Raw genomic sequence first — 15,176 nt, forward strand, 5'->3', positions numbered from 1 at the left:
TAATAATAATCACAATGTGTGATGTTGATTTTCTGCTGTGCAGTGTAAGGGAGCTTCTAAGCTAACAGAATGAGTATCAGGTGATCATGAATCCTTTCTGCTGAACCAATGTAGGTTAACAGAAATAGCTTTTATATGTAATTACAGTTACGGTTTATATGCCTAGCATCCTGACTTTGTACATAACAAATGCTTTTGTTTCTTTAAGATCAAGGAGGATTTTTAAATTACATTCCTGAAACACAGCTACAATAAATATCCTATACCCTGTGTAGAAAGTAAAAACATACTTCAACACTTTGGGAAATACACTGATTTGCAGTCTCATGCTGTGTAAGATAAGATTACCAGTTTCCTCCCCATGCATTTAAGATACCTCAGCTTATAAAGTGAACCAAGAGAAAATAAATAGCTGTTCCCACTTGAAGCACACTAAACTTTAGCCATAAAGTAATTCTGCAACATTTGTGCAGTCTTGTAGTTAATAATAAATCTCAGGAGGTTCATGAAAGCATATGTATTTCTTCTGCTGCTATCTGATGAACTATGATGTGCAAGTAACACATATTTGGAGATTTTTTTTTATATCTTATATTTATATATTTTAAGTTTCATAAAACTTATCAGGTAAAGTAAATGACAAACTTATTCAAAAGTAAAAATTTGCTGGAAGTGCCAAAAATAAGAGATCCTCGAAGGCAGTTCCAATCCAAACCAAGTCAACCCTTGATGCCTAGCCTTACAGTTGAAAGTAATATGTTTTTTTTTTGGTACAAAAATACAAAAAATGTTTGTTCATAGTGCAACAGGACCCATCAATTGAATTATCAATTGAACCTGAGTATGCAGCAAACTTTCCAGAGCATTTACAGTCTGTGTGCAAGTGATGATGATGAGAACCGCTGCTACATTATCCTTTCTGCTCATTTGTGTGTTGCTTTCCACTTGCTTCTGTAAGATATGTTCTTCTGCACTGCTGCTTTGTACTGTGATGTGCTGTGGCTGCCACAAAGTGACTAGGTATGAAAATTAGCTTCCCTTTCCTCTGCTGTAAAACACACAAGTGAACAACTACTGTGGAAAAAGTCAAGACCAAATTATTTACACTTTCTCCAGATAATCTACAGTATTCATGTGTGAAAACAGATTCAGTGACATCTGACTGAAAGTAACAAGATCATTCTAATTTTTATCCCTTTTTCACGCTGGATGTGTTTCAGATATAATGTTTCCCAAAATTACAGAAATGTTGCTTTATGTTCTGACACAAACCCAGTGGATAACATAACAAAACAATATGACAGGAGGGGAAACAGATTTTTCCTAAATGAAAGGAGGGGGGAGAGGAACCCACATTAAGGAGAGCATCAAGACATGAGTAACAATTAGCTCCTGAATTATACAACAAGGGGCAGTCTTATCCAATTATTGTCCAGGGTGTCTATTGTTACTCCAGCTGATGGAAAGGCCCAGGCAGCTGGTAATTCCTGCAACCAAGTCCACAAAACAGCAGACCAGGCAAATTGCTCACTGCAGTCTCCTCCCACCAGACACTTTAATTAAAGCAAAGAGGACGGCACAGTCTCAGTTGTCCAGTCCCACAAACAGATGGACAACAAATGGCAAACTTCATTAAGACCAGACTTCAACTTTAATCTATGACTTCAAGTCAATGCTTCACTTCTCTAAAACAAAAATGCAAATGGTACAGACCAGTATGGCAGATGACCCTCTAAACATGAGTTTCATCGTTATAAAGTGGGCCATCTAACAGCGAACCGCAATGAGGCTGCTTGAGTAAACATTTTCAGTTCTAAGCTTCTAAGTATAAACATGCATGTTTACAAAACATAACAGCATATGTTTTAGTACACTGCAGAATTATCCATTCCAATATTTACTCTTTACTTGCAAATTGTGTTTATTCTATAAAATTCACCAAGATTAATGAAAGACCAGAGTGGCACAAGATCAAACCTGCAACTGAAACCACAGACAGCCTTCAGACATAGCGAACACACCAACAAACGCCAAACCATTTCACCCTCTATTTGTCTTGTGGTGAAGAAACAAAAACGGGCCTGTTGGGAAGAAATTACAGCGTAGGACTAAAACTACTGCAACACGGGGCTTCTTCACAGCAGCTACAAAATAGTTGATAAACATACATGTTGCATGTCACAAAATATAAGTTTTGCAACTTTAATGAAGAAAAAATGAATAAAAAGGGATTCTTACTAATGTTATGAGTAACACATCATCTATTTTTTCCTGCAATAAAAATCAACTAAGAAAAAAAGTGATTTTCAAATATGTTTTGGATTTTTATGTCAAATTAAAAATCATTAAATCATTTTGTCCTTAAACAAGCTAAAACAAAATACCTTAAAATCCCTTTAGGACAGTTATATACAGTATTATTATTATTATTATTATTATTATTATTATTATGTTAAATGTAAAAAGGGATGTAAAAATTTAACTGCAAAACTAGGAACTAAACACTAACAATTATGATTTGGCTTGATGAATTAATTTCATTAAAGAAAATTAATATCAGTTAATCATGTTCACCATTTCAAAAATGACAAAAACAAACTGTTCATCCATAAACTAACATGATACAGATTTAAAGACCGTTGTGTCTGAAGAGATTTGTCTAAATAGATGTCCAACATGTAAGAAAAAAAAAAGATGGAAACCTGTTTGTGCTTCTCTGAAAAATAAACAGTTTTCTTAAACCAAGAAATACAGTCCCACCCTAACTCATGTGTGGCAGAAGAATATGCTTCCTATAAAAGTGGAAAATTCCTAAAATTGTGAGCTGCCCTGACACCGCTGATCTGTCAGTCTGCTAAAGACCCAAGCTAGAAATGTTGGTAACCTGCCACTCTGCCCTTCGCCTTCCTCCATGTCCCCTGACACCTCTTAAGAGCACCTTTATTCAGCCAAACCAGGCTCTGATGGCTACCAAATGAAAATGTAAATACAGTCTGCAGTGTTTGGCTCTCAAAGCAACATGTTCTTGATAATTCTCTACCCGTCATGCATGTTGCTCTTTTCTAGATCAGTTCTAGCTGGAAGCAGTGCTAAGGACTTGTATATACATACGTATACATATGTACATGTGCTTTATAATAAGGTAGTTGTGCAGTGAAAAGAAAAGAGCAGCACACTGGAAAAATGGCTCCTCTCAATCACGCAAAATACAGAAAATATGAAGAAAAAAAGAAAGAAAAATCAGGTTTGACAGAAAACAAACCATTAGAGGCCACAGAGGGAGAAACACACTCGGGTCAGAGACTAGACGTTGCCTCAAAAGCAAAGGAGGAGGGAGGGGTGGGACACAAACAGCAATGCAGGAGAGGAGGGTGTTGTCTAAGGAATTAGTAGAGAAAGTGGAGACTGAATCAGATATGGGGGAGAAAAACAAATCTCTAGGTGAGTCAACGACATGAGAGATGCTTGTTAGGTCAAATAATCTAAATGGCCCCAACTTGAAGTGACTCTGGGGCCAGACAGCCATGCTGATGGAGACTCTATTTATTTGACTTTGTCAAAGGATTAGAGAGGGAAGTGGTCCCAAGGCTACCTAACTGGCCTTTCATACTCTACCCAACTTTGCGTTTTAAGTGAACAGCTCTGTAAGAAGGTGGTGAAGTGAAACTTCAGAAAAAAAGAACAAGAAAAAAATAAAATCAGCTTTAAACTGATATAAAAGACAAAGGAAAAGCACCCACACATAGCCTTGATCTGCCACTGCTGAATCTCCAGTGGCCCACTGACCTCTGACCTCCCACTGGGAGCACGTGGAGCTGAGGGGAGGAGCCCTCATGTAGTAACAGCTTGTGAGCTACTCACATCACACTGGTCTCCTCCTCTTTCTTTGCAACAAACTGTGCCACCCACCTCCGCAACCTCTTTCTTTGCCTCTCTGGGGAAATTTGGTAATGGCCTCTCCAGCCGTCCTCATCATTACTGTTGGGACACCATAATCTCTCTATCCTCACGCCCACAGGCATGCACAGTGGGCAGTTATGACTGCTCAAACCACAACTTGGTATGAAATTTATGCCTTGTTACAGGAAGTGGGCTGTATATTCTCCTCATCATAAAGATGGTGGCAGGTGTTTTAATTGCTTTCAGTTTCAAACTGATGTGTGTTTTACTATTTAAAACTAAACTAAAATATCACAAATTAGAAAATAAAAAATTCATCATGCAACAAAGCTTCTGGGGCAATGTTTCAGCTTCTGGAGTTATATATGTAATGTAAAATTTATTTCTGTGAAGTAGTGGATGAATTTTTTTTTTGTTTAAGAAAAGAACAAGTTAGTTGCTTTTATAGAATAAAGTCTTTTTCATCAATGGCATTTCATCTGGAAATCCAATTTACTATTGTCTAAACTAGTGACATCTGAGCGGTGTATACCACATAGACACAAGACAATGCATGCTCTCGTACTGGGAAGCTCCTCTATTGGTAACATGTGGACAGTGAAAACACTGTTAATCTGGTCTTCATTAACCAATAACCAAAGGCAAGTTTGCTTGGAGTAAGTGATACCCTACATTTGGATTGTGAGACTCAGCAAACACACAACTTGTCATTAAAAAGACATGTCAAAAGAGCTGGCATGGCCTGAATGCTGCGGCACAAAACTGAAATCTCAGACACACAAAAAGGTTCAGACCACTGTAAAATACATTCACATTAAAGAAAATACTGCCAAGAAAAATGCTCATATATTTAATTAGATTCCATTTGTTAGACAGCATATGTGTAATTAATTTGCTGGTGTACCTGTTTCTCTAAGATACGAGAGATCTCTCCCAGAGTTCTGTCCAGACCATGTGCTTTATTGTTGGCCCACTGCCCACTGTCTTGGCCCTGCAGCTGTTTTAGCAGATCTTTTACCAAACGTTGCAACCTGGACATAAAAGAGCAAAAAGTTTTCATGAATTTGCTTAAAACATTTAAGAGAAAGCAAAAAATGGAGAATATTCCAATTTTAAAAAGAAAGAGAAAAACACTCACTTGGCCTTGTACGGGGAATCAGGGACCTGAGTCTTTGCCTCCATTGACGTCTCATATTCCTTAGCCCTGCAGACAGAGAAGTACGAGAAAAGTATTGTAAACCCTGCAAAAAAAGTGTTTGGCCTGTCAGTAAAGGAAGCAATGGATCAAAGTGTGAAGAAAGTAAAAAGACTGAATATGTCTGTTTGACCTGTCAATCAAATGTCATGTAGCAGGTTAAAATAATTAAACATGGCTCTGTAGAAATGGCATTTCAGCCACCATCTTTACATTTTAAATTGTCCTAATATTTTGAAAAGTTATTGATTTCACTCACAAGGAACATTTTAGGGAAAAGCAAGCAGCAGCACAACCGCTGTCACGTACTGTAAAGTCACAGTCATCAGGGTCTGATATCTCCCTCGTATTATCGAAACAGCCAAACTCTGACAAAAGCTAACTTTATGATCTTTATGATGCATCTTTGATTTATCTGCTAATTAAGCATTCCCGAACATAATCAATAACTACTGTTCGGAGTTTCCCAGTTATCAATCACATCTCTGATGGAATCAGATATTTTCTGGAAATCACCTGGTAGATTTGTCCCAGGGACACCATATCTGGTCAACACAAAGCTTGATCTACTATTCACAATCTCTTGTTTTAAGGGCAATCATTAAGTAGAAGCTAATAACTGACCTCACTGAAAGACAAGGACAAAATGGGGGAAAAAAAACTTACAAAGGGTAACCCAGGAAGTATGTTACAAGAGTCAGAAAAGGTGGATATCTCTTTATTACATAAATTGTAGAAAAAAAAATGCAAAAATAATTCTAAAAAAAAAAAGAAATCACTTTAATGGTTCAAATATGATGGTAAAGCCACCGTCAATGGAGCAAGTTGTGAACAAAGATATGGTGAGTGTTGCTATTCTGTATTCATTCTGTATACCATCACTTTATATGAGGAAGATAAATGAAGGTGGCAGAGTTGCTTTGAGAAGGCCACAAACTATCCCCTCCCTGTTTGTCATTCATAATATTACAATATTAATCTCTGACAGGTTTATACCTAACCAGGTTAAATGGGGAGCCACTGCTGAGCTATTCATTACAGTCATGTTAAATGTGTAATAAATCCCGGTGAATGTCAAAAAGGGAGAAAGCACAATTGCATAGCATAAGACTTTAAGCACTTTATAACACTGGAGATTTTCTATACATTATATCCCTATTTCATTTAAAGACACACTTGTACAAATTGTTGCAAAATAAACCACAGCTACAATATATGAAAAACAAATCTAAGAAGGTTTAGTGCCAAAAAGCTGGTAGACCCTACAGGAAATTTATATAACACATCAACAAATCAGTGTGATCCCTTAGCTTGCCTCTGCATTAATCCAGGGCATAAGGCCGTGTAAAAAAAAAAAAGAAAGTTAAGGCCATGCTTAACAGGAGTGTCTTTATAACACTGTCATCTGAGTTCGACATTCACACAAACACCCACACATACACTCACCAAAACACACGCTACTCTGTTTCCTGCTAAGTGAGCAACAAGCAACCATCAACAGCTAGGCAACTTCTGACACAGCATCAAGGGGAGACTTTGCTTTCTAAACTCAAAACTCATCTCCATACAGGTCCAACTGACATGAAATTTTAAAAGCTTTTCTTGCTTTCAAAAACCAATTATTAGTGGACAAGGTTGGTTAAACTGCAAAAGAACAATGCACATCTAAAATATGTGCACACTACTTTATGATACAACTGGGCTGCATGATGGCTTGTTGTGAGAACCACTCACGTTTTTACGGACACCATACTCTGTTCCTATAAAACGGTTCATTTCCACCCAGCGGTGAAGTGGCTCACCTTTATGTTTACAGGGGGCTCTGCGTTATTTATGACCGCTAAAGGCCTGTTGCCTTTGAGTGCTGGTCTCAGAGGGACTGCTGCACGAGTGATGGTGAACAGAGGCAGATCACGTTGTCACTTTAGCAGCACCGCTGAGCCTCACAAAGGCAAAAACAGCAGTACAAAGAATAAAGCGCTCAAGACATATGGGTGTTTAAGTCTATATTAGTCTCCTTAGTCAGCGGAAGAATTAATACTCTTCTGAATAGTATAACAACAATTAATCATCCTTAAAAATATCACTTAAGCTTACAAGAAGTGAGAGAAATAGTAATATATATCAGCCACAATTATACTGTAACACAGTTTCAGCCAAACAGGATGTAGCCATATTTGCCAGGTCAAACTGTTTTGGCCCAATTCAAAGTTCAAGCGTGATGCAGTCAGGCTATTGAATGATCTGTCACAACAGACTGCAACATTGCATACTAAAAAGAACTGAAGTGCATCTTGCGTGTTTATGTTATCCTGCCTGTGAAGGAGTCTTCCCAATAATTTGCATCAATAGCATCTTCCAGTAAGTACTGTCAACACTGGATCTCCTTCCACTCCCCTCCCTCCCTGTTGTGACAGTATGTTAGAATGAGCTCAAGTCCAGGTTATGACATACAGCAATGCCACCTCCTATTTGTTGATTACTATTGATTTTCTTTGATACGTCATTTAAAAATCAATAACTGAGAAGAAGAAAAATGGCCATGGCTCATACATACTTTAACATACATCTTGTACACCAAAGGAGACTTTAGATTTGGCAATGCCATGGCAGCAATTTGGAGAAAAGCTCTTTACAGGGGATAGCAGGGGACAAACGGATCGATTTGCAGCTTTGCTCCCCAATCACAGAAAGTGGTCATAAATTAAGCTCATCAGTGTTACCTTGTAGACAGCCAGGATGCAAATAACATCTGCTTTCCATCTTCTTGTCACTCATAAAAAAATGAATAAATAAAAAACTTCTGGCACAGTTTCGTCCACAGTGATTGTGAGGGGATGATGAGGGGAAAAGGAGAGGGATAAAGACCAACTGACAGAAATGAAGAAAAAGACAGTGTTATTACCTGGAGTTCATCCTGGCTCGGAGCTTCTTTGCCTTCTTCCTTGCTTTCTGCCGCTCCTCTCCATCCTTCATGCTTTCAGAGGATACTGAGCTGTCCGTCAAAACATCAATAATGTATTTCTTCAAGGAAAGATGCTCCTAAAATAAAAAATAGAAATAAAACAAAATTAATGTATCAGATGTTGGAAAATCACTGTTACCCTGTGACATCCATATTAATAAATTTTGGAAGTTACACAAATATTTCCCTACGTACTGCACTTAAGCATAACTTTAAAATAACTTTAAATTAACCAAAATGTTCTGTTTTCTAGAAGCTTGCACCAGTCCATTAAATTTCAGATGCAAATTTTGCAGGTTTATTGAAAGCCAAGGACCAGATAACCTGAGTAAGATTTCACTTAAAACATATTTGGTCAACTTAAACTTATTATACATTGCTACAGATAAAACTACCCAGGACATAAAATAGGTCAAATCTGCTCCATATTGTCAGCTGTGACTTTAAATATTGCATAAATGTTTATTTCTTAGTGAATTCCATATACTGAGAGGGTAGTGTCTACTGCACATCAATCAGTAAGAAGTGATGTAATTTTCAGCAAGAAATCGAGGATAGATTTCAAAACAATGAAACAGTGGAAAATGAATGTGCGAATACCAGATCATCTTGTCAAACCCAACAAGAAGTTATACACTTAAAATGTGACACTGAATATATTGTATGACACCTCTCAATAGCTGCACAGGATCCTAATTACCTCCAATTCTGTATCCTCTTTTGTATCCTCTGGCCCACCCATAGACATGCTAGCAGCCTGGAGGTGTTGCCTTCTGTCTAGTCCTGTCAGATGATTCTGATATTTCCACCAGGAGCTGAGGGAATGTAACCCAATTTGAACAGCATGATGCATGTGCAAGAAACCAATTACCCAATTATGCTGTCATGCAGCACCCCAGAGAATAGGCTGGTTCTCAGATAAAAGGTTTCCATTCAGCAGTCAAGCTAACTTTTGTGTGGGATACCATACCCTTTGGTCAGTGATGTTCCTGCACCTGCTGCTTGAATAGGGGATTTTAACTGAGACAGGTTGTAAAAACCTTACGTATGCAAAAGTGAATTAGTGCCACAAACTACAGACTGCTCCTAAAATGTTCTTTAACATCTTGAAATAGAAGTCCCCAAAACCTATTTTATAAATTAACTTTATACTATGAGCAATTGATTCCAATATAAATACAATTTCCTGTGTGAGTTAAAAAAAGGCTAGGTTATTTCACATATCAGATTTTCTGTACTTTTCCCACTATGTATATGTTTAATGTTGGTGTTGTGGGCTGAGGTTACATATTCATGTGAACAAATAAAATAATGACATTAAAAATCAAAATAAAAAAAAAGAAAATGAAATTACAACTGTGGGAAGGTTTGCCATTAATATCAATCATAATAAAAATAAAACAGAAGGGATTTTTATGTAATATTAGAGACAAATTTGGAAGAGTTTTAATGTTGTTAAAATACGTAAAAAACGGAATAACTTGGTCATTTAGTTAATAATTTTTATAGCTAAAAATAGTAAAAAAAGAAAAAAAAAAAAAAAAAAAACACCAAGGGCGGGATGATAACTGATAATTTTAAAAATGCAAAGGTTATTGCATGCAAAGGTACAATGTTTTCTAGAAAGTGTGCGTGTGTCTGCATTTATTATATGTGTGCACCTTTACCCTCTTGTCACTGATATTACAGGTCAGTCATGACTCATGACCGTTGCTTTCCCATGCTTGCACGGCAGCAGATCTGTCATCTTTCTGAGAGGCTATCCAGCGCACAAGCCACTCACTTAATGGAATTGCTTCAGTAACACATCCAAAACATCATCTGTTGCAAAGTTGGAGTTACATAAAAGATGCCTAAAATATTACAATATTAACACACAGATTACAATTCTTTCCCACTTGAATTTTTATGGTAACATTTTCCGTTTCGAGGCAAGTCAGTCTGTGAGGAAGTTGTGTAGACTTTGGGCAATTGAAAAGAATACAGTAGGTGAAAGACAGCTGTCCAAGACTGAACCATAGTAACAAAGCAGCTCTGAAACTGGCCTAGGGACACCACAACCACACAATACCACATATTGCCCCTGGTGGGAGAAATGTGATAGCATTGTAAACACCCCCCTTTCCCTAACACCCACCAGCTTGCCACAGATCTAAAAGCCAGCCTATACAAAACTAAGTTCTATGGGATATGTTCATCCATTGCTTCTTTTGTCATACACAAAAGCCTGAGTGGTAGGCTTCCAAAGCTGCATTTCATAATAGCTTCTAGGGAGAAGACATGATACTCCATCAGATTAAGTTGCCAATGACAGTGGTTTACATGACATTTTTGTAAAGAACAGCATCTGCTACCTTATACCCATCACTATTAATATTATGCAAACAGAACTATTGACAACAATCAGATCAGATCACAGACCAATGTGGAGTGGGAGAGGCCTAATTCAGCTGATAGTCTTGATATTTCATCAAGTTTTTTTTAAATTTTGGTACAACTTCAATAACAAGCCCTTTAGCCCACCTTCACCTTCAACTGGTTGTGCTTACCAAGCACTATGGATAAGCTACAAAGGAAAAGTCCTGTATCTGCATCTGAAGAGATTAGATGAAGAAGTAGTTCATTAATATTCAAACAATGTGACAACTTTCAATAATTTGTCAAAAAATGTATTTTGATTATCTGGGCTAAGGATAAGCTGCCTATTGTTGCATGTTGTACAGGAAAACATGTAGGGCACTTCAATAAATAAATAAATAAATAGTTAAATAGGTAAATAAAGATTCAGATATGTTAATTAATATGTAAGCAGGACATTATACAGGGAAAGCCTATGTGTTCAGTGTGATGGGGAACAGGAGAATCTCCCAATCTGTGTTGGTGGCACAATTTTTTTAAATTCCCTTTTTCTAATATGCTGCATTTTAATTTTGTGAGCTACTGAAATTATATCAGGATGTATGCTGGTCCTCTTTCTGTTTGAATAAATAAATATATCAGAGTTAATTTGTCATTTAAATCATGAGAAAAACTGAGTTAAAGCACTGAAAGCAATCTCTATGCCCTTTGTCCATACATCAATCTAGCACCTTGATGATAAATACATTTTCAGTCTTTAAGAAGGAGCAAAAGTCATTTGTAAGCACAGAGCATCTGCTTCCAAACTCTGCTAAAAATTGTGGAGTAATGTGCGTGGTTGAACTGTTGGGCTTAATTTTAATTAAAAAGCTTTCACTGTAGATAAGTTATGGAGCCAGTCTCCAAAATAGTTGGCAATAACATAAATCAAATGGCAAAGACCAAGTTGCGATTTGATACAAATAAAAAGAGAAGAGGATACACTCGTACAAAAGAAATGCATCTTAATCAAGTCTTAGAAAACACTGCACAGACTGCCATTTCTGTGATACTTTTGCGTTGAAAGCTTTGGGCAGATCATGAATAGGCACCAGAAAATACCAGTACATCCAAGTGGGGCAGAACAACAGTGACCCATATCGATAGTCATCTCCTCTCCATTCTCTATGTTGACATCTGTGACAGACACATAACCAGGCTCTTAAACCTGGACAGCAACTTTTATATAAAATATGTTGATGCAGTAGCATTCTGTGTTGTGGAAGTGTGGATACATTAATTTGGGTTTCAGAAAGTAAGCGCTGTCAACAATCGAAAAATCCAGTTTAATTTACTTTGTTCTATGAATGGATGCAGCCTCTATTCCTGTTTTTGTATAGTGCTCCAACTTTCACTTGAAATATAGAGAAATACTGGCTATGCGTGAATGATGCATTTGCATACAGAAACTTCTTCAACTCCAAGCTCAGACAGGGCTTAAATATTGTTTTGAAAAGGAAAATACAAAATGTTCATCATATTGTCAAAGAAAAAAATGTTACAAGTGCTTTGAGAAGCAATGATTTTGAAGAAATGAAGGTAGAAGGAACTAATTATTCCTGGTTGGGAAAAGGGGGAAAAAAGGCTCTGAATGAAGGAGCTGATGGGGCCAAAGGTGCTGCATATAGCACTAACAGTTGTCAGCCTCACAATGAGCACTGCTGAAAAGCCAATCTCATATTGCAGCCAGAGAGGCTACCTTGCATTAACAAGCTGCCTTCTCATGGAAAGCCGCTCCATGACAAAAAAAAAGCCTTAGGACAAGAGGGTGATGTTAATGCTCCACTGAAGCGCTGAACCTTAACTGTGTACATTTCAAGGCCCATTTGCAACCTCACAAAGCCAGAGACGGAGCTCTAGCAGTATATAAAGGGATGCATAAACAATAACAATGACCCATCATAAAAGATAACTGCTGTTTCTCTTTGTCCATTGACATGACAAAAGCAGCAGCAGGGCAGTATTCTTTGATAAGAATGAGTGGATGTTTGTTCTCAGCAGGGTGTGGGTAATACGCACCACTTCTTCATCAGAGAGCTCTCGTCCCTGGATGCTGCTACTGTCTCGAACGGCCTGTTGGTGCCTCTTGCCCTTGGTGTGACTGAACAGGTGCACCTCTGAGGTGATCTACAAATACAAACACAATGGTCAGAGGTCACAGCAGTAGACACAATGGAAACAGGAGGCAGGAAAGGGTCAGCACAGTCCTGTGTTACTCTAGTGAAACTATACACCACATGGACATGTACAATAGGACATGACCTGCCTCTCCTGAATCTCAATTTAAAGCAAAGAATAAAAAAAAAGAAAAGGTATTTTTACTTAGGCCCCAAAACAAGTCGTAATGGTGTTAACTTAGTTACATTAACTATTATGTTTAAATTTATTTTGTTTAACACACTGAAGTGCACATGGATCTGTGATTTTAACCTTCAAAGCAAAGTTCAACTTATAAATGAAAACAACTTACAGAAAAGGCTTAAATATACCTCATTTGCCAAATGTAAGTATCCCACAACAGCAACTTATTATAGATGCCTAAATAAATGCAGTACAGCTCTGACAAATGGCCATGACAAAGAGGCAGGTGTATAGCAGGAATTGTTTTTGTTCCATTTCTGGAAACAAGCCCATTTGAGATGGTTTGTGTTTAATGTCATTAAATAAAGTGCTTGCTGCTGACCCGTCCATGATCTCTGGTGTCGGATGTCGGCCAAGGTCATCTAACGTTTTAACAAGATTCCCTCTTTTGCCCTCAATCCTTCTTTTTATCTGATGCTGGTCTGAAGACTCGAGATGTCCCACCCTTGTTGTCATGGTAGCCACTTAATCAGAGATAAATATGCCTGCTCGAGGAATTTGTTACCAGATGTTTTATTTAAAAAAAAAAAAAAAAGAGACAGAAATCTGTTTAATCAATTAGGTTAAATTTAATTTAAATGAGGGCTCTTCTAAAATCTTCTGAATCACCTTCATATAAAAGAATATTTTTGTATATATGAGGTCCATGAGGTTTCTTCTGATTTTAAGATTTAACAACTAGAAAAATTAAATCATAATCTGGCCCATAACAGGTCTTAATTAGGTAAATATATTATTTTGGGTTTTAGGTTATATATTCTTTGTTACAATGTTTTAGATCATTAAGGCCTGTGGGCATTAACTAATGAAAAGATTAACCATGAACAACATGAAAGATCCAGAGAAAACTGAAGAAACTTCCAGCTTAATTCCCTGTGAAACCAGTAAGAATGTGCTTAGTTTTTCACACAATCCTACTCCATTTGGACTTAGTTTTTACACTTCCATTTTCTATATTGTATATTCCAACTCAGGGTTGCGGGGAAGCTGAACACTATCCTGGCAGTTACTAGGTGAGAGGCAGGGTACAACCTGTCCACACCTGCAATAGACTGAGGTTATTAAACATTACATTTTTAAGATATGATAAAAATCTGATTATTTTTAATTGTCTTATACATAAAACCATACAACTGAAATGTACTTTATTTTACACTATACATTTTATCAGTTAGCGATAAAATGGGAAAACTACAGCCTGAAAAACTGTAGAGAGGAGTTACCTTGTTTAACATCCTAGACTCAAGTAACATCAACACCAAACAACACTGTCAAAAAAATCTGCAAACTGAAAACATCAACATGATCTGAAAGTGATGAGAATAAACTTTACGTACTACAACGCCACACAGTGAGCACTGCTTCTTGCGCTCATATGGTGTCAGTTTGGGGGCATAGTCCATGTTCGCATGTCGACCACTGCTGAGCTCAGCCGCCTTCTCCTTTCTCTGCTCGATTTGCTCCATATGCCTGCGGCTGCTCTCGTCATGCTATGGAAGAAACCAGAAACCACGGGTCATGTGGGAGAAAGGGATTCCTGCATGATGTCTGCTCAAGAAGCAAGGTGCTGTGGTATAAGTTTACCTTCATCTGAATTTTCTTCTGTAGCTCCTCCATGGCCTCTTGCTGGGCAGCACTAAGCGCAGCCAGACGCTCTTCTCTGTCTCTTTAGATTAACAAAAAGCAGTGTAAAACCAGATTATGCTTAGATTACTGGTTACTGAATGCAGCCTGATGTGTAAACAATGTCAATTTATTCTTTCTAAACTCATTCTCTGACACAATAGTGTGTACAAAAACTGATAAGAGCCTACATGCTGCCTGAATCCATATCATACACTGATGTCCAAGGAGCCTGGAAAAACAAACCTGGCCCTTTCCCGTGCTGCATCCTCTCTAGCTTTCTCCTTTTCCTGCCTCTGCTGTTCAATACGAGCCTCCTGCTCTTTCCTACGAATCAGCAGCTCCTCCACTCTGGCCTGCCGCTCTGCTTCCAGGACCCGTTTGCGTTCCTGCAAAACAAAAGTAAGGAGATAATGAAGATGCAGTAAATTGTGAAAATCACAAAGTTCATGCCTAAAGCAAAGTTCATACCTGAACAGCTTCATCCCTGGCCTGCTTCTCCTCCTGTCTCCTCTGCCTCTCTTCCTGCAGTTCATTAAGCCGTTGCTCATATTCACTTAACTTAGCCAGGGCATCATGCCTCTTGTTTTGGGCTTCCAGAGTGTTTATGAAAGCAATTTCATTCACCTGTTAGGGAAAATATACAGAATGATTTGAACAGACAAAATATGAATAAACAGTGGGATGGTAAACCCACTAAATTTGTGAGATTTTAAACCTCCTACAGGAATTAAG

The 15,176-nt window shown here is 37.7% G+C and overlaps 1 protein-coding gene across 5 annotated transcripts in view; it reads right to left on the bottom strand.

Annotated features, from left to right (window-relative positions):
• The window catches only part of scaper (S-phase cyclin A-associated protein in the ER), a 56,885-nt gene that overhangs the window by 26,983 nt on the left and 14,726 nt on the right, over nucleotides 1-15,176 (bottom strand). For all 5 annotated transcript variants that reach the window (XM_041996325.1, XM_041996324.1, XM_041996327.1 and 2 more), the window contains 8 exons: nucleotides 14,913-15,068; nucleotides 14,688-14,830; nucleotides 14,403-14,484; nucleotides 14,156-14,308; nucleotides 12,477-12,584; nucleotides 8,001-8,137; nucleotides 5,039-5,104; nucleotides 4,805-4,931 (listed from right to left, as the gene is read on the bottom strand). In XM_041996325.1, the coding sequence (XP_041852259.1) occupies nucleotides 4,805-4,931; nucleotides 5,039-5,104; nucleotides 8,001-8,137; nucleotides 12,477-12,584; nucleotides 14,156-14,308; nucleotides 14,403-14,484; nucleotides 14,688-14,830; nucleotides 14,913-15,068 (972 nt within the window). The remainder of the gene's footprint in view (nucleotides 1-4,804; nucleotides 4,932-5,038; nucleotides 5,105-8,000; nucleotides 8,138-12,476; nucleotides 12,585-14,155; nucleotides 14,309-14,402; nucleotides 14,485-14,687; nucleotides 14,831-14,912; nucleotides 15,069-15,176) is intronic.

The sequence above is a fragment of the Melanotaenia boesemani genome, chromosome 10 (genome assembly GCF_017639745.1).
Source record: "Melanotaenia boesemani isolate fMelBoe1 chromosome 10, fMelBoe1.pri, whole genome shotgun sequence".
NCBI classification, from domain to species: domain Eukaryota; kingdom Metazoa; phylum Chordata; class Actinopteri; order Atheriniformes; family Melanotaeniidae; genus Melanotaenia; species Melanotaenia boesemani.